At 35.8% G+C, this 26,027-nt stretch overlaps 1 protein-coding gene across 10 annotated transcripts in view; it reads left to right on the plus strand.

The window, feature by feature from the left end:
- LOC105201991 (histone-lysine N-methyltransferase MECOM) overlaps positions 1–26,027 on the plus strand; it is a 116,030-nt gene that overhangs the window by 86,031 nt on the left and 3,972 nt on the right. For all 10 annotated transcript variants that reach the window (XM_039448355.1, XM_026132390.2, XM_039448359.1 and 7 more), the window contains 4 exons: positions 14,152–14,283; positions 16,332–16,458; positions 22,988–23,087; positions 25,839–25,995. In XM_039448355.1, coding sequence (XP_039304289.1) covers positions 14,152–14,283; positions 16,332–16,458; positions 22,988–23,087; positions 25,839–25,995 — 516 coding nt within the window. The remainder of the gene's footprint in view (positions 1–14,151; positions 14,284–16,331; positions 16,459–22,987; positions 23,088–25,838; positions 25,996–26,027) is intronic.

A 26,027-nucleotide genomic window follows, 5' to 3' on the forward strand; every position in this document is an offset into this window, starting at 1 on the left:
AAGTTTTTTTTTTTTAATTATCTAAACTTTATGTCGTTGTTCAAAATTTTCAGAGAAAGATACTAAAACTTAACACAGTGATTAATATCTTATTATTAAAAAAGTATTAGTAAAAAAATGTGCTAATTTTATTACAAAAGTATTTTATCGTATAAAACAGAGGCTCTTTGCTTAAAATTTTAAATATAGAAAATTAAAAATGTGGAAATCGTAGGATACACCTTATGATCAAATTTCTAATATGACAATATATCGGTAACGAATCCTTGGGATCTCTCTCTCTCTCACGAACCTTTTTCAGAATCCGGTGAAGCAAAAAAAGCTCCCTTTCGGTCGATTCGCACGTTATTCTCCGATCCTAATCCTTTTCTCACATCCTCCGAGAAACGCACTGAAGTTCTCGAGACGCGTGATCAACGAAGGGAGAACAAGAAACCGAAATTCGCCCTAAACTTCCTCGGTGTTTATCCACCCCGAAATATCCTGCGGAAAATCAGGAAGTTTTTATAGGATTATCGGATTAAGGATGTTCGCTCTGAATCAATTTTTTGATCAGTCCGGAAACATCAATTTTCTGAGCAACATGTTAATATAATCTTAATTTATAATCAAAATAATAAAATAATAATTCAGGCATTAAAATATAATTTATTTACTGGCCGACATATATTTATAGTCGATTTTCATTATTTTTTGAAGTGTATCGCGATCTTTCAGTATTTCCATAAAAGAGACAACAACAAATTTTTATTTTTAGGTAATCATATACATTTCCGTGCTATTTTATCGCATGCGTAACTTCAGAATTTCCGAAAGGAAACGTAACAATCCCTTTTACAGGGGTCTCGTGTTATTGTCATGAACCGAATCCAGAAGTTGGTTGTCGGTAGTTTAGGTATCGCCATTACATCACCTGCCGCGAAATTTCCACCTCGTTTTCCCAATCTTTCGGAAAGGGTGAGACGGTACAGGAGAAAAAATAACGTAAAAAAAAGGCGAGAGAAGGGAGAGGTGGGGATCGGGATTCGCTTTCTCCCGGTGTATCCTGTTCGGTGACGCGTGATCCGCAGGACGACCGACCTGTGGCGTGCCTGCGTGGCGACTAAACCAATCTAAGGCTTAAGTTCACTCGGCCGAGAGACCCCTCGCGTGAGGACCGGATTCCAATTTGCCGAATGATTTCGAGAACCCAAGCTAAATGATCAACGCGAAACATCGGTGAAGGAAAGTGAGCGCGAATGGAGGAAGGCACGAAAGGAAGAGATAACGAAGGAGAAACGCAACGGGCGCACTTCCTCCAGAAACTATATAGGAGTCAAAACAGACGATGTCTGAGATAGTTGAAAGAGATATGTACAGTTCTGTACGTATATCTCAGTAATTGTCGTAGTTGTCTTCACATAGAAAAAAAGAACATTCTTGTTTTGAAAATATCTTTGTTATTTGAAATCTTAAATATTGAAATGAAGTTATATAGCGTTAAACAGACATAATTTACTTAAATGAAAAACTTTCATATAATTTTATTTAAAAAAAAGTATATTCTCAATTATTATTTGATAATTTTCATGAATTAAGAGGAAAAAGTATCAAATAAAAATAATAATATTTTGAATCAAGAGTTAGAGTATTTTAATATTATTTTTAAAACAGTTGCGTTATATATTCTATAGATTACTATTATAATATTGAAATAAAAATATAATATATATCATTTATAATATTGTAATATGAATAATCATATAATACATGCTCTATATATTTTATTGAAATTTAAAAAATTATCAAATTCTTAAAAAAAAAATTAAATTGTAATAAGCACAAATTATATATATATATATTGTAGTTTTAGATTTTATGTATTGCAAGTTCTGTACTATATCGGTATGTAATGTACCGGGAGAGGGGAAGGGAATGGGAGGATACAGTTAACATATCGCGCTATTAAATGCAATATAAATTATTATTATGTGTGGTTTTGAAATGTAACTAATTAAATTAATAATGATCTAATCTCACGATGATTGCTAATCGTATTCGGGATAAATGGATCTCTTATTAAATTCGTATTATATATTAGAGATTGAAACATTAAAAAAAGTTTTTTTTTTTTGCTTGTGTGCTACATTGAGAATCATTCATGTCAAATTTACGCCCACAGTTCTGCGATTTATTCTATTACCCCTACTTCTCCGGCTACTCGCGCATACTCTCTCTCTCTCTTTTCAGTATTTTTCTTCTCACTTTTTTTTCGTCTACATATTGAAACCGGTGGCGTTTTTTTTTTCCACGCGGTTGCCGACAACCCCTCTCGAGGTCTCTTGACTCGGATTGGAGACCGTTCGCCTTTCGGAGCGATCACGTGAGAGAAAAGGAGGACCAGAGTACCGCTTGTTTTTCATGTTGAAGCAGCAGCACGCGCCTTGTCGCCCATGCGGGGCACTTTTTCGACAAATCGGTCGGAAAATTTCGCTGTTAGCGACGTATGCAACTGACAAATTATATTAATGGTGATCCTCGATGAAACGTGCCATCGCCAACCGCACGAGTTCCATTCCGTGGTTGATGCGCGATATATGATGTTGTCATATTGATATAAACCAAATACATTGAGATCGATACATCCTATGTCCAGCTTCTAATTACATATCTTAATATAGAGAGTTTAAAAGAAGATTATGCAGAAATTTATGTTAGCAACTGAATCTGTGTAGTTGATAATTGTCGTGAAAACTATTCAAACAAATTTGTTTATATCGATATTTTAATATAGTTATATCACATTGAGATTTGCGTTTTCGTTTCCTAAATCGAAATCCATGAAATCACAGCAACGAAGATGTATATTCCTTTCATGAGATTCCTCGAAAGTGAAAGGGAAGAGGGGCGTCGGTATTGGGATCGCATTGTCAATATTATTAAATTGTTGGTCCATCTTGAAATAGGTATTTTAGACAATCCGCGCGTCCGCCGTTTCAGATATACAATAGAGCACATCGGTGCCTATTATATTATCCGCAGACATTGTCCATGCGAACTGGTCTGTAGGGCGTTACTGGAGGTCAAACCCCGGAAGTGATTCGACAATGAGGTACATTATGCTCTCCCACTTCCCCTTGCTTCACCACCTCCTTCCGTCATCCTCGAAGGCCGTTCCACGTCCTTATTAACTCCCTTAGTGCACGTAAGTGCAACGTGATCATTTTTCGTCTGCATCCAGGGCTTCGCATTAGGTATTTCAAATCGATACCCGAATGGTCAACAGGATTTCGCGTTCGCCAGTTCTCAAGGCGTAGGGTTACGGTCCGCCTTGCGATTTCCCGTATTTGAATTTGAAATAGGAGAAAGAGGCGTCGAACGGCGAACTCCGTGGAGAGAACCTGTGCGGAATCGCAGTGGCCGAAATCGAAGAAAGAAAAAGAAATGGCAAGAAACAAGTGACAATCAGTGACGCGGGGATCTCCGGTATTGTCCGAGCTGTCACATGTCTGACACGCCAGGATATCAAAGGATCCCCGTCCGGTCATCTATGCGAATACATATACTGGTCAAGAAGACGTACCAACAGCCGTGTAATACGCAGTTGCGGCACCCTGTGTATTACGTTTATCAATTCAAATGTTAATTTAACATTGCAAGATAATGTTTTAATGCTACCGCCTTTTTACGAACTATTATCTATATTTAAATCCCGACAGTTGCAAATGAGAGAGAGAGAGAGAGAGAGAAAAAATTTGGTTATTTAAAAAATATGTCGCGTGATAGTGTGCCTCGCGAGATTTCGCGATGTACAAAACTGCACGATATATTTTTTACGATGTTGTGTTTTTTTTTTCTTTTTAATGAAACCGCTTTCGCGTTCGGACTACGGTCCTGAAGTTGACCCGTGAGTGTCGCGAGAAAACAGGAGCGGCGACGCGTGAGACGGTGGTGCCAGAGTGTGACTCGTGGAATATAATGTAACAGTGCCGAAAAAGTTTTTCTACAAAAGCGGTATGCATCGCGGCGGCGCATACGTTATTTTTTCGCAAGGGCGCGGATGCAAGGGCGACCAGGCTAACTAGCCCTTTTCTCGAGGATCGGGTTTTTGATTGACGGGTTTGCCAGGTCCTCGCTCGCGCGCGAGAGAGCACCTTCTCGCATTATGTTAATAAAGATATGATACACCTTTGTGCGACCCGTGCCGTTAAAGCGCATATTTTGACATTTAAATTTACTTGCCTTTAACTGCGAACAAATCTTCGGCGTTCGCCCTTTCGTTTGTTCGCTCATCGAGCCAGCGCTCTCGGTTGCGAACTTCGAATAAGCCTGTGATGAAAATTGCGAACGTTGCGGAGTTCCGAGATTGATTTACATTATATTTAATTCTGTCCTTCATATTTAATGTCGCGCATTGTGTTTAGCGCTATGTGCTACCTCCCGTAAAATATTTTACATCCGGCAACAATAGCAAAAATTAATAAACATTCGGAATTCTTTTCACCCATTAGTACGGTATAATTTTAAATACAACATAATTTTATATACATCAATGATGACAGTAATTTCCCAATGTTTTCCTTGATATTAATTAAAATGGCGTTTTTGGTGAAAATTGTTTATGGAGCGCGGACACATTAAGAGGCCATACGAGACTCTGTTAAGGTTTAACTCACTTCTCTTTCTCTGCCAACCCAACTGTAACGCCAATTCTCCGCTTTGCACCCCATCGCACCCTCGAAGTGTCCCGTTCCTCAGGGGTGGCAGTGGAGGGTGATAAATCTCTCCTGCTCGTTACCCCGCTATCTGTCGATAATAGACATAACCGACACGTGTTGCCTGGTCGTCAGGCTGACCTGGGTATCCCGTACGAAGGAAATGAGTCGTCAGGATCATCGGTGTCAAAAGACAGAGCCTTTCATGACGTTTCTTTTCTTATCCTTCCAACTCGCTCTTATAGAATGATTGATTTTGTGATTTTATTGTTTCAAATATTATTTGTATTAAAATAAAATATATCCATTTTTTATTTAAAAAATAAGCAATTATTAATTTGGTCTATGGACGTTTGATTTATTTTGCTATTTTTCATTTCAAGATTATCAGTTATATTCAGAATCAAGTAGATATAACGTAATCCATTAAACTTACTAACACTATAAATTTTTAATATCGTTAAGTTGTTATTTCATATTTCATATTTCTTACAATTTTCAATTAAATTTATTAGAACTTTTCTAAAAGGATAAATTATTTTTTCTACAAATAGATAATTACTGTCGATTTATGTAAAAGAGAGATTCGTATCGTGTACTCAGGAAAATATAAAAAATATAACATGCTCGTATCTTTATGACTAAAGTTGTGACGTTAAATTCTTTCGCTCTTACAGCATTGAAGACAAGGCAATTGGCCTTTCCGCACTTTCGTAGTCAACGTTCACCCCTCTCGTCGCAACGGTTGGGGTGGGTTTGCGGGGTTGATGGTGCCGTTCGATGTAGGATAAGGCCTCCGCGTGTAGGAAGCCGTCCTTCGTCTTCCTAGGCGTGGACTTAATTGAACTTGTTCGCCAACTCATAACGAGAAGCCGGGCAAGTGCTCTCGGTAATAATTTACGTGAAACAATCGTCGCCTTTGATGTGCCGACGATTGTCTCGTATTCGCGGGAACTATTACCTCTGATGGGGTTCGCGGGGTGAGAGAGTTTTCGTGCGATCATGCGCATTCAAAGACAAACTTAAGAATTATTAAGCAATCGCTGCTTTCACGCGATACGGTCAATTGTCGTTGTGCTTATTCGCGGAAAAAGTCGAGTAAAAAGGAAACGCTTACTTAGATCAAGATTGAAACGAGCATGTACTTAAAAATTAAAAAAACGTTTACAGTTGATTTATATATCTAGATTATATTTAAATAAAACTTAATCTTCGAAGTTTAATAGTTTAATAATTTTGTTGATTTCCAAATTAAAATCAAGGCTAACATATATTTTTAAATTAAAACGTTTAGAGTCAATTTGTATACATATAAATTACGTTTTATTATATTTTGATGGAACTTAATATAACTTTTTCAGATTAATAGATTCTTTGTATCAGATTGGATTTTTCTCCCAAAAAGGACAGAGAGCAAGTTGAACTAAATTCGAGAAAAAAAATTAATGTTTGTGAAATCCATAACAAATGATAATTCCATTTAGAATTAGAATCCAAACATCTGTCAAAAATGTATATCTTGATTTACAAGGATCGCTTGGACCGGTTAGCGAAGCATCAGGCGAGTAGGACCAGTTAGCGAAGCTGCATCGAGCTTCAGACGCATTGATCAGAGGGTAATTTCTCGGCATTCGTAATTTCTATTGCGTCCGTGCAAATCTACCGCCGTTTAAAATGTAAACCCAATTTAACTCGTGAATCGACAACCAATCAATGGTGGTAATTGTTTTGTCACGGGAGAGAGGCAAAAAAAGGCTCGTTCGTTAACGACACTTTGAAATGCAGGCCTGCCTGTTTGATCAGCCCAATGACCCTCGGCGCGGGCGAATGAAATTACGGAGTGAGCATCGGCGTGCCGGCGGCACTGATTGGAATTTTTTTCTAGGCCGGAGGCGAAATGTTATGCATTGAAATTATACAGTTAGCATCGGCTAACGATCGGTGATTGAATTTAATTTTTTGCCGCGCGGTAAAACGGCGAGAATTCATTTTCGTCGCCTCAACGGCGATCGACCGCTCGCGCTCGAGCTTTCCGAACCGACGACACTGCGCGACGTCGCCGCGTCGCCGCGCGTTCAGTGGGAGTATACAAAAAGCGCCTCTTGATGCCGGATTTGTTGGAAAATTCACACGACCGCGGAATATCCGCCGCCTGGTTTTCACACGTAGGTCCACCTAGACCGAGATTGGCGGAGCGGAGCTCCGGGTTGACAGATTGTGTGCATGCGAGCGCGCGGGTCCTGTTACAATGACCGAACTAATCTGGTCCGGTGCAGGGAGGTAGCCTAAGTTCAATATACACACAGAAATACACTGGAGTCCGCAGGCGTTCCGTGTGTGCTCTCGACTATTGCCCTGTATAAATCATGCTGCCCCCGGCTACTCCGGAGCTTCGTGAATCGCAGCGTCGACTTAATTGTCCTGCATGCTGCGCAAAGGATGGATCTCGGCTTATGAGATGCGCATTTAGCAATCTCATGGACACGAGGACTCTATCGGTTTTCAATTGTCCCTACGTTTTCACTTCTTTTATCACGAGTTGTCGTTTAATACTGCGATATAGATTCACATTAATCAACTATTTTAAAAATTTGCGTTTAATGATACCATTTACAAAGTATTTTACAAAAAAAAGAACTGAAATGTGAAATTTATAAATTTTGTGTTTAACTTCGAAATTGAATATAATTTTTCAGATTTCATTTTTTGATCAATTTTTTTTTATTTTGTAATTTTACTCTCATTTACACTTTATTTTACTCTGTTATTGATTCACTCAACTTTTTTACAAATCTTAAAATTTTATATATATTATACTATATTAAGAATATTTGAAAATCGAAGGAATCGATCAGAAAAATGATATACACGATGAAATTCGTTAAAAACGAAGATTGTCATTATTCTTTATTACATCGAGAACAAGAGTTAGAGCAAGCGGAAACTTGTTTTGAAGGGTCGGGCTGTGGATCGGCGAGTTTTGCCAAATTTTCTGGCGGGTCAGCCTCTCTAATGATCGATCATATAAGGGGCTGGCAGTGACGCGACTCGGATATAATTTATACCGCTGAAGGAGAGAGAGATACGTCGAGGGTAGCTTCCCTTAGAAGTCGTACTGCAGAGAAGGCGAACGTGTATACCGGGGGTGGCATCTGCTGCGTGTTAGGCACGGGTCGGAGGGCACCGTTTGCTTTGTCATTACTTGCATTACTCTCCTGCCGCGAGTCAAGTGGGTCAAGTATGAGTAGAGAAATATGTATGCAATCGGGGAAAAATTATCGGCGGCAACCAAACGTCGACGTCTGATAACCGAAATTATCGCCCAAGTTGTATGAAAGAATTAGGAAAACAGGCTAGTGAGAGTCAGCGCGAGTAAAAATCTGCAATCACAAGTATTAATATTATACAAATAATTTATTTATTAACAAATTACCAACGAACGTTTCGACTCGTCATCTTCAGCGTATCAGTAAAAAATAAAAATTGTAGCCACCATCAGTCACCGTTATACGAAAGAGTAAACTCCGAAGGATCGAACCCACCTATTAATCCTTTTAATGATGTAATCAACACTGCAAAATCTCATTTGATACATTGTTATAATTTTATATAGCACACATAATTCTATGTTGTTTGCTCTTGTATTTAACAAGTTCAGATTTCCCACTTGAATTATGGGAGAGCAGAGCAAAACCAAAATCTATTGAATGTACGTGAATTGTACACCTATTAAACAACATGAAAAATTATTATCCAATTGCAAACACAAAATGTTCCCACAGTTTTCTAAAACGTAACTTGACTTGACGTTGCTTATAGGAACGAGGTAATGTAATTATTCGTGCAAACGTACGCCGCTAAATCACGTAATTTCACAGACGAAACGCATGAAACGCGCACAAAGGCGGCAAGCGCGGCTGTGTCGATGAATTCTAATCAAGCGGAAACGAATCATTAAACCAATTAACACGTCATCCGCGTGATCTCGCGTGAGAGAATTCGGGGTAATCGCCGTTGCTTCGAGAGGTTTGCGCGTCATAATAATTTTCATGGGTCTGGATCAGAGGATTTCGTTCCACGAGAATCGCGCGAGCTCGGGGGATGAAGGCGATTCCTTGGGATTAATCAAGCGTTAATTAAGACTAGAGCGGCTGGCTCCCACTGACTTCTCTTCTCGTCGCACTCTCGCTTCTCGCGATGCTGGAAGGAAATTAAGCAAAGATGTCGCAGTGCCTAATGCCTCGGTCGGTCGTAAGGATCGCGCCGGCGCTACGTGACGCCTAAACTCGTAAACAGCTCCGTTATTTAGGGGATGATAATTGACCGTTTCGCTCACCCCCGTCGCGTCGCGCTCACTCCACGAATCTCCCGAAACAGTGGAAAGTGACGTCGACGAGTCTGGGAAATTCGCCAATGCGCTTCAGCGCAGTTGATGTTTACGGGCGACGATATCTCGCCTTCTCTTCTTCCTTCTCTCTCTCTCTCTCTCTCTCCCTTCCATCTCTTTCCTCTTCTCTCGTGGAAAGGGGATAGAGAAATGAAATTCGATACGCTATTGTTGTATGTCACACGAGCATAATCTCGCTTATTCGGTCCCATGATGGATACATACGGTGCATTCATGTTTATTGCCTGGCGAGTCGATATTAATAACGGTAATCAATTATTTCGTCTGAATATCGCGATATTTTTAATGATAAGCAGCCTTTAAAATAAGAAGTCTGAAGAAACTTGTTTGTACAGGCTTATTGAGCTAATTTATTGTCTAATCTTATTTATTATCTAAAATGACAAATTTTTTTGTTACAATGAATAAATTATGCACACGTACATTCTTAACGCTTTTGTCAACGAATGCAATCTGACATGTCTTTAGCTGTTATATTAATTCTTTATTTAAAGGTAATATAGAAAAATACCTAATTATTTTGTTAAGTTACACTTTACGATTCGCAATCTTTTTGATAAAAACGTTATTAAATATGGAAGTACCGTCGACACTCGTCGACAATTCTGCGAGTCAGTTAAGTTCCGGAATGGATTTTCTCCGCAAGAGAGGGAGGACACAGTGTGTCGGCTAAAAGCATTTTTGCGTCGGCCATCATGGGGCTATCATCCACCATCGATCCGCTTTATTCATAACTTTCTCCAACCGCAGCCGAGGACACTTTCTTTCTGTCTACAGAGTAGTTTTCGTCGTATATGTTTTATAATCTTTTGTCGTTAATGCATTTATATAGATTTATATAAATTTATTTTCATTTAATATTTAGCATTACCATAGTGTCTTTATTAAAATCTTACATTAATAAATTAGCTATAAGATAAAAAGAAAATTTAAATAGGTATGCGATAAAAAAATATTTAACTATTTTATTATATAATACGATAACAATCTTTTTGTCAGAGTATATTATATTTTGAGATCTTAAATGTAATAGAAACATAGTCTCATATCATAAATATTGATCCTCTGTTACGAGTACTTTGTGCAGTTTCGGAGAGCAGATACATAAATTTCTGTAAAAAAATCTGAACAGTGGATATCGAGATGTATGAGTGTTGATGGATCGTTCAGAGTTCAGACAACGATGCGGTACGTCGCCGTTTAGGATTCATTCAAAAATATTCAGAACGAGAGAATCTGTCGTGTCTTGTCAGGCAGCTTCTTTTTCACTGGATATCTTCGGTAAACCTTTGGTAAAACCTAAGCGGCATAGAAAAATCTTTTGAGGATTTCACTTTGTTGAAGGTGTGAGATTACAAAGGAAAAGGAAGAGGAAGGGGGAAGCGATCGCGTGTTTTGTGTATTGGGACAATCCTGTGAACCCCATGCCGAGAGCATGTCCAAGGATTTCGACGACCGCATGTTCTGCGGATCATCTGATGGACAGAAAAATGTATCGTTTAGGCCTTACCCGATCTTTTTGTTAATGCGTGCAGATTTTTTAGTGACCAGTTTTGAAAATATCCGCTTCCAAGAAAATCGACTCGCAAAATTTTCAAATTCTAGTCTTAACAAAAATGAAGATAATAATATTTGTCAAATAATATGTTATAAGATTTCAAAATTCAAATGCAACTTTTAGCTGCAATATATTGACTCAGTATCCTTTTGTACTATTAATTTTAACTATTAAGTGCATTAATTTTTCTTTATTAATTTATTGTTTACTTATTATCATATTTGATATACATCAAATTTTTTTGTGAAACAAATTTGTTTATGTCTTATTTATTTCATGCGGGAAAAGCGCGAGATCTTCAATATTACGAGGAGATATTTTTGGTGACCTGTGTGAGATTACCTATTAAGACGTTCCGTGTTTGCGGCGATACAATTTCTAGCATTACAATTTTCCGTTTCGTATAGAATGGCGCGGCACGATCACCGGAGATATTCAGCCAGACAAATCTATCCTACGAATTGTTAGCACATGTCCGCGTATGCCGACAAAGCGGACGAAACTTCCCCCCTGGGTCGTTAAAGCCAGTGACGAATCTCTCTTTCTGTCCTATCCGCATCTCAATTTTCTTGACAAATGTCGGAAATATGTTCAAAAATTTTCCGTTGCAACTAAAGCGTATATTTTATAAACAGTTACAAAAACTTAGTAGTATTAACGTTTATTCAATTTTAATCTAATCTTTCTTATTAGTATTTATAAAATTGTTATTTATATTACTTAGTTGAATTTAAATATATTTCATAAAAATATTACATTTTAAATTAAACGCAGCACAATGTTCTACATAACATTTCATAGATTTGTCGTCCTATTATCATTCTGCAGACTGTTTTCTTTCCTGTGCATCTTCTGACATAAAATTCCGTAAATAAGCAATCTGTCATTCGTCGCAAAGAAACGCATTGCTACGCCAATGAGCAAGTTAGCGCATCATTGTCGTAGGTGAGATTCCGGGACAGATCCTAATCTGTCGTGTAACCTAGTGAGAAGTCCCATTGTAATTCAGGTTCGTGCCCATCTTCCGAAAACGTTAATGGTCCACGGTAGCAAAGTAGCCATTATGATCATCGAGGATTTGTGCCGCCTTGATTCCTTTTCATCGCCCTTTACCAAACTGTCCTGTTTCCTATTCGGTTATTGTAGACTGCCACACGAGGTTTTCAATTCCACTACGTGGACTAATGCGTCAAGGCACGATACTGGAAGTGATGTATTTATTTTAATTCGCGTAACATTTTTATATGTGGATTATTATACTTATATAGATGTATGTGAGTACTTTCCTGCTAATTTTTATAAAAATTTTAAATGTTAATATATTAATTTTGGAATGTTATTAATTTAGGGTGTTGAACAGATTTTTTTTTTTTTTAAGTTTTACCACGTATACTCTTGCAATTTTGATACAAACTGATTTTATGTAAATTATTTTATTTTAAATGAATAAAAGAACTATATACAAATTTAATTTCTTAAACTAAGAATTATAATTTACGTAAAGTAATATAATTAAATACATATATATTGATTACAATGTATAAAAATAATAACAGAATGCATTTTGCATTCCACTGGTCCTAAATAAAGATTTAGAAATGAGGTGAAAGGCTCACAAAAGAATAGGAAGATGAAGATCAAACTAGGAATCGAAAAGACCGGCGGTTTATGAATGAAAGAAAAATGTCAAAGTGAACCAAATACGATTCGTCCGATGTTTCTGAAATCCGGCCGGATTATTCACTCATAAACTACGGATCTTTAAAACTCTTAGTGAAAAAATATTTCCTATTATTTGTAGCGCACTCTCTATAAGCAGGATTACTTACCTGTAGAACTAACCCTTATCCACCTGCGAGATTTATTGATTTTTATGGACGCACACTAGTTATACTTAAGACCAGCAGGTGGTGCAAGCCTACAGGCCAACTTCTATTGCAAATAATTAGACATGTAATCTTGATAAATTGTTTAAAACTACCTTTATCGTGCCAGCGATAACACACTTCTTCATTTGCCTTAAAATATATTTCTCTGTACTAATGAGAATCCGTTGATGTCTGAATTTTTGATCTAGATGATTCAAATTATATGGATTAAAAGAATAATATCAAGAAAAAGAAGGAAAAAAAAGACATCTCTTTTGAGTATTTATAAATACGATAAACTTTGCGATTACAAAACGATAGAGTGTATAAAGAAATGTGTTGAATAATGTGCTTTAAGACTTGTTAAAGCGTCTTCTCTTTTAACATACAAGTTAAACTAATGTATTTTTGTTTAACACATCTATGTGCGTTAAAAAACATACTTCCTGTATATAAAGCACGTGTGTTTTAATGTATATAGGTGTATTAAAAAATACAATATACTTTGTTAGTTTGATCTACTAGTTTTGTGTGCTAAAAGTGGAAAAACTTTAACATATTTTAAAACACATTGTTTTAACACATTTTTTCAGTATAATTAGCTTTATTTTTTTTTTTATAAATATAATATTATTTTGTTTGCCTCTACAATAAAGTTTTTATTTAAGAAATTTTAAGTATTTTCAAAATAATATTTATAATAGTAATGAAAAATCAAGTAGAACGTTATATTGATCACCATTTAACATTTTGTGAGTATTCATAATATATAATATGGTCGACTAATGTAATACTTCATTTTCAAACTGTGTTCTCCACCTACTCAATTATTCCATACGACGATAATAATTATTGCAAGCGATCCCATTTGACATATGCAACTGTTATTGGTCGAAATTTTATTTTCGTAAACGGTGAAGGCAATGAGGTTTATGATAGAAATGCAAAATATGTTTTACCACATGAGACGAGGGTGACGAGGAGAATATTCGTAGCTTCCCGTTGGCAAATGGGGTGTCCAGGAACGACGCCGACGCATCAGGGTGAGACGCTTGGCCGGCCAAGCGTCGCGGGGCGTCGAGGCCGCGCTAGACAATTGAAAAAAATCACTTGTCTCGCCCTAAAAGTAGGGACGTTTCGTGGATGCTGAAGTGGGAAGTCAGAGCAGATGCAAGGGTGATGAGAGAACGATATCCGTGAGCGACAGTCCGTTAAACGCAATGTTCCGAATCCAAAACGTTGCGGTTTCTCGCCGCCGGAAATACACAGTGCTTACGTGCCGTTTCGCGCACGTGCACCGATCTAATTCGAAAAACAATTTGATCGCACGACCTGGGTGTTATATATGATGAAATTGCGTTACAGTAGGAACCGAATAAACTAATCTTATTTTAATCACGGATGCACAACGATGTAATATTTTAAAAATTAAAATTTAATTTTTCATACTTATAATATGAATATAATTTGTTATTACGTTACCAGCGACCACGACAAACAATTTTGCAATATCATATTCTCGTATGATGTACGCTTAATTATCATATATTAATAATTAAATTTTGTTATAAATATTATAATTATCGATTTATAGAATGACGTTTGTGGATGGTTGTGTTTCAGGTTCGCATAGCAGGCAGCGGAGTAAGAGGCTGGTTGGATGCGTCTCACGAGACGAACAATTGGTTGAAATATATTCGAAGTACTGCTAGCTCACACGCAGTGAACATGCGTCACGTACTCATCGGCGGTCAGGTAAGGCATATTCAATAGTTAGCATAAGTAACGTAAAGTTTAAAAAGGACAGGATATTTTGTTACCGATATAAAGTACGATAAGTGACTCATTTTCTTTCCGTTAGCGTGGCACCGCGCGCTACCTTTCTAATTTAATCTAGATAAGGTTATTATAAAAATTAAAAACAAAAAAAAGGAACTTTCAAGTTATCGGCAAACTAGGCAAAAATAGACAACTTTAATAACCAATTAGAATCGACATTCGTCCGTTTTGTAACCCATTTTACAGTGGCGCGAAAACACTGGCGTACAGATCGGTGGTAAGATAATTTCGTAGAGGAGTGAATTATTGGTATCACTAATCGGCATCTGCGATCTTCGGCTTCGATCCAACTGCCTCGTACACGCATATTAAAAGAAATCCTTCACTTGTACGCTTCTCGTGCAAGTGGCATGCACGAGTAATTATGCATTAATTAAAATTAATTTGGATTAAGTTAGAAATACTTGCAATTATAATAAACGCGTTGCTTATCGAAAAGCTCATTTTATTAGACGCAAAACCATTTTTTTCTATTTAATCTTTATACTTTTTAATATTATTGGCAGTAATGTTAATAACGATACCACGAAAATGTTAGAGCTGCTGCATCATATAGACGAAATTACCCCCTTTTAGACACTTGGCAGCTACTTTCTGATTCACCCTCTGTTTAATTTTTATACGCAACTGACACTCGATCGACAGTTGCAGTTAACAGGAAACAATAATTACGCACCAAACAGAATTCCAATTTGTTTCACATATGTCATCGATTGTTAAAAAACTTATTAGTACTTCACAAAATTATTATATTCTCCGCATATTCAACCATCTATTTCAAATAATTGTCTTCCTGCAGTATAATCTTTTTTTAAAAAATTTACTCAAATATAAAATGTTACGTTTCGTTATTCAATAAAAACATGTTTATCCATTTTTTTAAATGCAACGATTTGAGGAAATACATTTGTAAAGCATATTTCAGGAGGATATCAAAATTTATATAATATAATATTAGTCCGTGTAAGTTTTAAGTAGGATTTAATTTGGACGCGACTTCTTAAAAAAGGAAATATTTGAAAAATCAAATTTTTCCTCTAATTACCTCTAGTAGTACTGCACCTATATAAGATTGGCCATCGAATGGACGTATAAACGGAAACGATGGAGGTCACGGTGTCAATTTAGGGTCGAGCTCTGTCCATTTGACTCATTCTGTCTTTCTCTCTGTGAACCGTGGCACATGGTATCCTCAATGTTGTGGGCGCGACGTAAGCTACATGTATACAGGGTGTTTAGTTATTAAGTCACCCCATCGGGTCGTTTCTCTGACTTCCTATACGCCCTCTTTCGCAATCGCTGTGGGAATGGGGGACGCGAAACTATCAGTGCCCTGCAGAATCTCCATCGTAATAATGCTTTGGGACCCCGTGACGATACTATAAAGATCGTTTCATGGCTGCCCGATGCTACCGAACTCCATAGAATCGCATGCAGATTGCGTGCTGCGTGTGAAGAGATTTTTTTTAAATAAAACCGACACACGCGCAATCGCCCAAAACATCAATAAGTATCTATTATTAATAAAGTATCTATTATTTTTACGTTTTTCTCTCAGTTGATATTACTAATTTAATTTAGGTACAAATAATTATAAAGTAAGAAAAAAGTTATATAGATTGCTACATTTGTAACATGTTTATGGCAATTCTTTTATATTCAGCAATATTAAGACAAATGATATTTTCGCGATAGAAAAATTTAATGAACCTCACGCAAATAATACAACTTTTTGTATACACGCTGTTCTGGAAAAAATAAATTTTATAATTACATGTTATACAGATAGCAGTTTCTAGATGAAAAACAAATAATTTTTGCTTACAAACTCCTTCCAGAGTTAAATTTTACATCACTTCTAACATTATAAAAATATAGAATTTTTTAATTATTTCGAAATATTTGTACTGTGTTATTGAAAGATTTAAGAATGGAGCGTTATTAAATAACTGTTCTCATGATAGATGGTGTACGAGGCTGTTCGCGACATTGCAACGGGCGAAGAGCTTCTTCTGGGTCTTCGAGAACCGCTTCAGCTGCAGGACATGCTGGGTGAGAACACGACCGAGGACAGAAGCGATCGAGAAACTGGTGAGTATCCAATCATACCAAAACTTGTAAGACAATCCTTCATTTATTTCTTTATTAATTCTTTCTATAAACAAAACATTGAAACTTAGCTATCTAAATACTTGAAATAATACAGAAAAAAATATTATTTTCACTTATCTGAATGATAATTAAATTGTTTAATTGAAAGTTTTACTTTCGTCTTGTAAATACTAATTTGTAAATACTAACAATCGTAACTCTTTTAACATTGATACAATTCCTAATAAAAAGATAAAAAAAAGACAATACATGACGTTTAAAGAATAATATCTACAAAAAATGGAGAGAACAGAAAATACGAAATAAAATAATATTTAGTTGGTCGACAAGATATCGGCGTTCACGATCGTTTCGGCACGGCTTTACGACTTTTTGTGACCGATACACATCGCGCACGTTGGCAGCTCGTGCCCGTACAATTACGCGTATGAACGCAAATGAAGGGCAGGTGTTTTCCGAAACGACGAATCGGGGGCGGGCAGAGGGTAAATCGTGGATCGTTGTGTGCACGAGCTGCTCGTCATGCACCCTTGACTTTGGCGTGATTCACCTGGTCGGCCGTTGCGTATTAACCCTCGTCCGGTAATAAGCGCTGATTATTTGCAGATAGACGTGTTCGAGTCACATGTCGCCGTGTCCCGTGTCGCTTCGACTTGTGTCCGGAACCATCCTTCTTGTCCGTCACCGCACGAACAAAAACACTGCGCAAACGAGTCACGAGAATTGAGATTTTTCTTTCACTCTTTATAAAAAATTATTCAATATACATTTATAAAATTGCTTTGCTTTGTATATAAATTGATAACGTATAATATTTTCGCATAATTTTTTTATATCGGCATTTATTATAATTTGTTTTAAATTAGATAATTTTCATTCTTTGTTTTCTTTGAAAATGCTTATTTCTTTAATATATTAATATTGAAATGTTTAATAATTTTTTAAGTCGACTTTAAAATGCTTAATCCGTTTAATTTAGTTAATTGATCGTTGAATTTTATTGTATGGATTACATTGCGCCATTAATATATTCGCGATATTTACGAAGGGTAGCGTCTACGTGCCTCACTGCTCGACAATTATCTGGTTGTAACTTCTGCGCGATGGTCAAAATCTGGATGATGACTTAGGTAGGGCCGAATTAGGACCGGAGGGTTATACGCGACACCCAGATGTCGCGACAATTAAAACCGGGCTTATTGTCGAAGTTCTGCAGTCACAGAATCTACGGTTAATTTGCCCACAGTTTTTCGTCATAATTTTAGGAAATGCTCGTAAAATGTGTCTTTGTGCGTGGAAGATACGCTGTTCGTACTAATAGGTTCATTATTAAATTTTCCTTTGACGAAATCAGTAAAGTCATTGTTAATAGAACGTCTTTCGTATGATTGCTATAGAAAAATTTAAAAGTGATATTTAATTTTGAAACGGTTTAATAAAGTTTGAAGTAACCTTATAATATAACTTTATAAATTCAATAATCTATAATTGTAACACACGTGATAGAAATATATTTTGTAATGTAGTTCTTCATGAATTTTCTTAGTTTAAAAATACGTTACAAAATAATACATATTAAATTGTTATCATTTAAGTAGTATACATAACATCTGTATAAAAATATAACAAAATAAGCTATTTATCTTTTAATTTAAAAAAAATACAGAAAAGATAATATGCCTTTTACAAACAATATCACCGGAGAAAATGTGCTCGTTTACATACACATTTAAAATGGTGGTACAGACTCCAAAGGGAGACGCAGTTTTATGAGTTAGCTTTAGTAGCGGAAAATTAGAATAGTAATTAAGTCGAGCCTACCAATAATATTATTTCTCTAAATGAATTTAGAAATTAGAGATCTTTACGATAATAGGTAGATTAGATTGCAGAAGAAATTGCAAATTTCCTTCACTTTATGTTAACGATATTCCTTTTCAGATATAATATTTCTTTTTAAATATCATTAACAATAAACCAAGCTAGGCAAATAGGAGTACAGCGCGATTAACAGAGCGCAACTATATTATACAATTCTCTTTATTATTTTTTATATATAAAATTAACATTTCAATTCTTTTAAATTTTTAATAATTATTATTACCAGCAATATGATTAATAATTCTTTTGCTAATATCCCGATAATATTCTGTAGCTCTTTGTTCTCGATGGACACGTAATTTTACGCATTAAGAGAGATTAATGCCGACTTTAAATGGCATAAGAGTGGTACTGGCGTTAATCCAGCAGTAAAGCCATTTTTACGAGGGAATCTCCGGCAAGCTGGTGCGTGCAGCAGGAATAATGATGTCAAACAAACGACGTACGCTCCGTATCAACCCTTGCGAGGGGCATCTGCGCCGCGCCTCTCCCTCGGACGGATCATTTTTTTTCCGCGGGGAAAGAGATCGGGTACAAGGGAAAGCGAAAGAAAAAGATGCGAGGAATCATTTTAACACGCCTACATGGGGTGCGCGTAGCCCAAGCGTTCAACCGGAGTTGTATGTTAACTTAATCTCGTATACGTACATATATCTATACCGAGTATTCACATTAAAAAATTTATACTTTGCTTGCACGTGGCGTTCAATCCGCCTTCTATATGAATTCTTTACATATTATCCTCTTTTTCTAATATTGTGTTGTTCTTGATGAAAAATGTCTTAATAAAGTTTTAAAATATTTTAATAAAACGAAGATATGAAGATATTAGGATAAATCTTTTAAATGTTGTACTTTAATCATGTTAAATAAGAAAGAAAATTTTATAAATAATTAAGACGATGTTGCAAGTAACTGTAATAATAATATTATAATGTTTAATCATTGGTTATTGTTTAATATCATATTTGATTGTGTATGTTTAGCGGTACAATAATTACTTATGTTAACTGCAACTTTTACGACATTTCCTATATAGACATTTTTGAACTTACGTGCCGAATTGAGTTGCAGTAACATGACAGATGCAATTGTTGCGGGCATTGTTGCGGGCAGTTACAGTGACTTATGCCTGTGATTTTCTATGATGCCTGTTTTTTCTACCGTCATTTTCCCTTTTTTTGCGCTTGAGAAACGCGTTTAGATCATCGGCGTGTTTTTCGATAGATCTATTAGGGTAGTGGATAATTTATAGCCAACTATTGTCGATTAACACGCGCATAACCAGGTCTCAGGGACGACCGAAAAAAGGGCACGGGTCAGAATGAGAAAAAAGGGGTATACGCGCATACAAAAGGGCACGCGACACTCTTTCCTGAGGGGGTGGTGTACTCCGAAGTAGGGAGGTGCGTGTGACATGTTACAACCCCATCTGATTCATCGGACTAATGACACATTTATTTGACGTTTGATTCGAAATCGCTACGGTCGCGTGCGACAAATTTTTACTGAAAGATGCAAGCAGATATCGATTTTCCGTTTATTTCATCGAAGAGTACTTTTCTTTCTTACTTAAATCATTTAATGCAAACAACTGCGTGTTGCAAAAAGAAAAACTCATTATTTTAGGAATACACTGAAAAAAATATACTTAAAAGTTTATATGTAAGTTATAAATTTATTTCACTGAAATAAATATTTATTAAATACGGCTAAATAAAATGTTCCTAGCAAATTCCTAGCAAATAAACTAATTAATAAGAAACATGAGTTATATTTCACAGAAATATCCATTTTATCATTACAATCAAATTTTTTTAAAACTAATAAACATCGAAGCAAATAAACATTTACCTGCTAATATTTCAATTTTTTTTTCTCGGTGTTAGAAAATTATTTCGCAAAATTGTAATTGTTTGAATTTTTGGAGAAAAAATTATTTCAGCATTCTTGACAATCATATGACAGTACGAGTATATTACATTATCTAATACGATACTAAGAAGAAAGATTGCTTGAATCAAAATGTTACTGTTATAGTACTATTCAAATAACTATTTCACGTCAAACAAGTAATTAATTTATTTAATGTAATTAAGTTATGCGAATAGTACTGATAACGTATATATTTGAATCAAGTAACCTTTTCTATCTTGTAATATTTTAGAAAAGAAAAGATACTTGAGAGATTTAGCTCTTTATTTGTAAAACAGAGATTTATATCGTTTCTATAGTGACAACAAGAATTTAATACAACTTGGTTTCACCAATACTCTTTTAATTTTAATTTTAAAAAATACGTATAATTAAAAATTTGACAGAAAAATGTAATGAAATAGTTGCGTTGATGAACGAGTGAATAGATTTATTTCGATATATTTATCGATTTATTTTAACGATGTCGTTTGAATTATGGATGTCTCGGTGCAGCAAAAACATTGATTTCCGTTACTTTTTCCCATGCAACTGCCAACTGACTACTCGACCGCGGGGGGTGTTGCCAGTGGATCCCACCTGTTGACTTTCCGCAACGTGACTTTGCTACTCCTTCTACGCGGCAGATTAACATAATACTCCAACCGTTTTCATAAATTTTAAAGGTTGCTTAAAAATATAATTCAATTCGTAAATTATGATCTTTCTTTCGGGTCTTTGTAAAAAAAAGTAAGAAAAATATTAAAAAAGAAAATTTTTTATGTGTTTATTATTCTTTATTTATTATCTATTCTTCTATATTTATTGATAATAAAACTCTTCACTTATTCATGTTATTTTACATATAAATAATTTCTGTAAAAACGTTGTCAAGCTGCATTGCATCGGAAAAAGAAATATGCATTAAAAAATTATTTTTAAAATCAATTCAGTATTCTTTTATCGTTTCTGTTGTATTTAAATTAACATTTTTTTCCTATCACATGACTGAACCATACATTTTTCGTTTTTTGATTATATTCTTATTTGTTAGTTATTAATTTATTTTTCATTTTGAATGTTTTTTCAATACCGCGTTCAGACGATGCTCGAGGGTGCCGGAGGTCAACCGCATCTTTCATTGTCTAAATTCACGGCGTGCCGCTACGAATTAGTCGTGGAGAGAGGAGCGATTAATGTACTGGGGGGAGGAGGGAGGGTTAGCGTAACGTTGGGCGTAGTTGGTGGTACGGGGGTTGTGCCCGGTTCCCATGAAGGTCCGTTGGGGGCCATCACTCGACCATATGGTCGGAACAAGTGTAGCGGCAGATTTAAATAACCGTTGGAGGTCGGATATCGTTCAAACTTGAGCAGGATTTCGCTTATACTCTTGATATAAGAATTAAATTAAATTTTTTTGAAATTTGTTGACTTTCTTAACTCTACATTTTGCTTCTCCCGATTTATTTGCTTATTACTAATTACATTTATTTTAATTTTTTTTTTATATTTGCACGCAAAGAAAAAAATAAAGTATCATATAAATTTTTATGTGGAAATTGATTTTTTTTATTAACCGTTTTGTGCATTATATTTTACGCTTGCACTTGTGATAGTTGCGTGTGTAATCATTGATGGTCGCACTTTGTCTCTTTCACGGGCTTCTGATTTTACCTGCCGTTGCGCTCTGATATTCGGGGGTGAAATACCGCTGGGGGGCTGTCGAGACTCACCTGCGATTGGCTGGTTCCCTAACGTAGCGTGTACCAATAGCAAGCGATTCTGGACACCCCCGTTTGCGTTTGCAGTTACTGGACGGTGTACTGCCAACTAACGAAAACATCATTGTGTCTATTGTCTTCGCGATCGCTTGTATGTCGGATCGTACTTGTTGGAATGAAAGAAGTGAGAGTGTAGTGAATCGTGTTGTAATCAAGTCTGTTTCATTTTATAAGCGTGCAATCGTGTATAGATAGTAAATATTGTACATCAATATTTGGCAAAGAAATCATTAGTTGGACGGTAAATATTTTATAAAATAACAACGCATTTTTATATTTAATAAATTATTTTGTTTAGTGAAACAACAATTAGAAACTGACGTATGTGTTTGAAATTAATTTATAATTAAGAAACGATATGCGATTTTGATTGGCTGAATTCCGAGAATGAATATAATTCATGTTGAATCCACGCTTAAACTAATTCCGTATCGAATTAATTAATAAAAATGAATCAATACTAGCGCAAATTTGAATACGAAAATTATTTAACAAACGCAACCAAAAGCGTATAATTACGTAAATATTGTAATACCAATTTAGTAATTTGGCGTGAACTTTACCAGTTTGTCGAAAATTATTTCCACTATTTCTACAAATTTGGTTAAATTATCATCGAATTCTATGGGGCATTGACGTCTTCGTTTAGTAGATCAGACGATACTGCCGCTTTAATTTAATAATTCACGAACAATCCACGAGTTCACTTGTCACGCCACTACTGTGGCCCTCGCGCGGTTCTGGATCACGTAATTCGCCCACAACATGACATGTCACGTATCATCGTTTGCAGGGGGTTATAATTTATAGAGCTATACGCGACCACTCACACATACACACATAAATCGTGAAAAGATTGCGAGTTTTACTCGTGTTATCGCTAACGTGTCTGGAACACTTGTGATTTGTATTATTGTATTCGTCATTTACAGCCTCTCAACACAGTGGAACTGTCGATGAGGACAAGGAGGACGAGGAGGAAGGAGAAACAAGGTGCACTGTCTGCGACAAGCCGTTCCAAGATATCGAACTGTAAGTATTTATTGCGTTTGCAGTTATGGCTTTATTTTTTCAAACAAATTAGAAGGCACAAGCTAAAATAATTTTTTATATATTTAATTGTATCTCACGAAACGATGTTTTGGAAAATTACAAGCACAAAAGAACAGAAAATATCTAAATTGTTTTAATAGAGACTTATGTATCATTTAAAAAATTATTTATAAAAAAAATCAAAACGATCTTTTATTCTATATGAGAAGAAGTATCACGCTTCAATAATATTTATGTTTATTTAATAATATTTATTTATGCTCTAAACATTTCTTAAAATTGAAAATAAGACCGCTATTTTACTTTTTATTGTTGCCCATATCTTGTAAAAGTTTTTTTTGTCGCGAAACGCCTTTATTACTACACTTCCACACATTCCATTATTCCAAGATTATTATCGTTGGCGCGACGATACAAAGAGCGATTCATCAAGGATTCATGGTACATCATTATACGCTTTTCAAATCAGATGAGCGATAATTACGTGCTTGGCAGAGCGACATCAAAAGATAACGGCTCGAGTGACATTAAAACGCTCGTCGTGTCCGCCGATTTTCATCATCAATTATTAATTAATCGATCGAATTCGAAAAATGAGTAGTACATAATTGCCATCAAATCTCAGGGTTAGCAATTTGCGCCTACAACAGCCTTTTATCGAGAGACTTCAAGAGCGTTCTTTGGAGTTCTAAACATTTTGAGACTTCTTGTCCGATTGAATATGATACTTAGCCAATTTCTTTATTCTGTCTCGGGACTACGTCATTGCATTTAATTAGAGAATAATTAGCCATTACCACAAGTAAAATAACGCTAAATATTATATTTTATAAATTATCAAATAAATATTGACTGTATAAGTCTATTCGAATTTTTATATGATTTTGGTAGTAAAAAAATGTAACTTATAAGCGCGAAATTTAGGCTTTGTAGAACATAAATCAGAAGAATATAATAATGCTTATAAGAACTAATACATGTTCTTGTGTATACCCAAAATTTATTGTTAAAAAGATATCATTGAGTAATTATTCCAAAAATATCACAAGGTAGACGTTTCAATCCGTTACTGCATTCTATTCAATCTATGTGTAAATAACAATAAATATAAAAATCACTCGACTCGTTAAAATATAATATGTCATATTACGTAGGTGTAAAGGTAAGTATCAATTAAATTAAAATAAGTTATCAGTAATAACTTGATAATTGGCGTTTTCTTTAAATAAAGAAACTTGAGTATATAATTGAATTTTTTCATGATGTTGATTGGGGTAATGAATCATAACAATCACTGTAAAATATTAATGGCTAAATCACTCTTTTGATTTAGAAAATAATTTTATAATTTATTATCATGTTCAACTTATTAAAGTTGCGTTTATTTACGTAAAATTACTAATAATTACAGTTGACCACGTTTTCGACAATGCGAGTTTCTTTGAGAGAATGAGGGAGATAGAGAGAGAGCTTTTTTAAAAAAATATAACTTTGGTATTAAATATTCCATAAACTCAACGAAACATGCTTTGTCAGTTAAATATTAGCTCGTATCTAACATATGGTTTTCAGTTAAGCATTTTTTTTCCCACGAACAAAATTCTATTGATGCCTGCAATAATCATGCTCAATTTTTCAAGAGTGCATTATGATTGAAAACAAATATGTTCTTTTCTCTCGTTAGCTTTTCTGTAGATGAGTTCATGTCGCCCTTTATTCTTGCCCCTTGTTAACTGCTATTCACAATCGATCGTATTTATCTTTTTAAATAATTGTGATTCGATATATACTGGTATTCTTTTTGTATAACTAACAAAAATAATTTACATTATTAAATATAACTCTAATGATAAACAAATAAAAATGTCGATTAAAAAAAAATTAATCTCATTTCTATATCGACCTGTCTGCGTAGAGTAGACAGTCTTCACTCTCTTAGACATTAAACCGCATTCCTCGACGCGACGGATTCACCTGTTGTGGGGCGTTAAACCCTAGTTCGGGATTCGTAATCGGGCGCGATAGAGCCACCCCCCCTTATGCATCATCGAAGGCGTCGCGTGCTCGCAGCTCATCTGGCTCAGCACACCGGCGTGGCACCATGAAGCCACTATCTCACCACGAATGGGTTTCACACGGCGCGTGTGTTCGGTGGTGTAAAATCAATGCTGCCGCACACCGCGGCACACCATCCCGTATGACGATAACCCGTGTGCTCCCGTGACAATCCCCTTAGGACGACTTTTCTTCGTGACGGCGTGTGTTCGTGCGGGACGGCCGCCCTCTTCTTCATGGGCGTGCGTCCGTTATTGCACGAGAGTCGACTCGACTGTGCAGTCAAAGTCACTTAGTCATCATACAAGACTGCGCGCGACGCAATCTTGCCGATGCAGGTTGGTTACCATACATCACATCCTGCTCGCTCAATGTGGTACTTAATTAAATAGTATTAAGGGGCGAGGTACAGGAAGCATTACCTGGAGATACTTTTATATGACAATGAAGCTTTCGTTATTCTGTCAAATATTTAATTGAAAAGAATTTTTGAAGAAATAAAGGAAAGTATTATTATGTTCATTTCTTTTGACTTTTATGCACATTTGTTATTTTATTTCAATTTCTGTTTTTTTTTTAGCTATCCCTCTGATTTATTTTATTACTTATATTACTTCCATGCAATATAAGCAATAAAATAAATTAGAGTGAAATGTTTGCATCTTTTATTTCCAGATTGGACAGCCACCTGGTGACTTGTCACAGATATCCAGCGGAACAACATCGTTGCGACAGTTGTCCCCGTGCTTACGCCTGGCGGCCGCTTCTGGTGCGACATCGTGCCATCGTCCACGGTGATCTTAGAAATTATCCCTGCGAAAATTGTCCGAAGGTAAGCTTCAAATTCGTGCTTTACTCGTCGAA

The sequence above is a fragment of the Solenopsis invicta genome, chromosome 1 (assembly GCF_016802725.1).
Source record: "Solenopsis invicta isolate M01_SB chromosome 1, UNIL_Sinv_3.0, whole genome shotgun sequence".
Classification (NCBI taxonomy): Eukaryota; Metazoa; Arthropoda; class Insecta; order Hymenoptera; family Formicidae; genus Solenopsis; species Solenopsis invicta.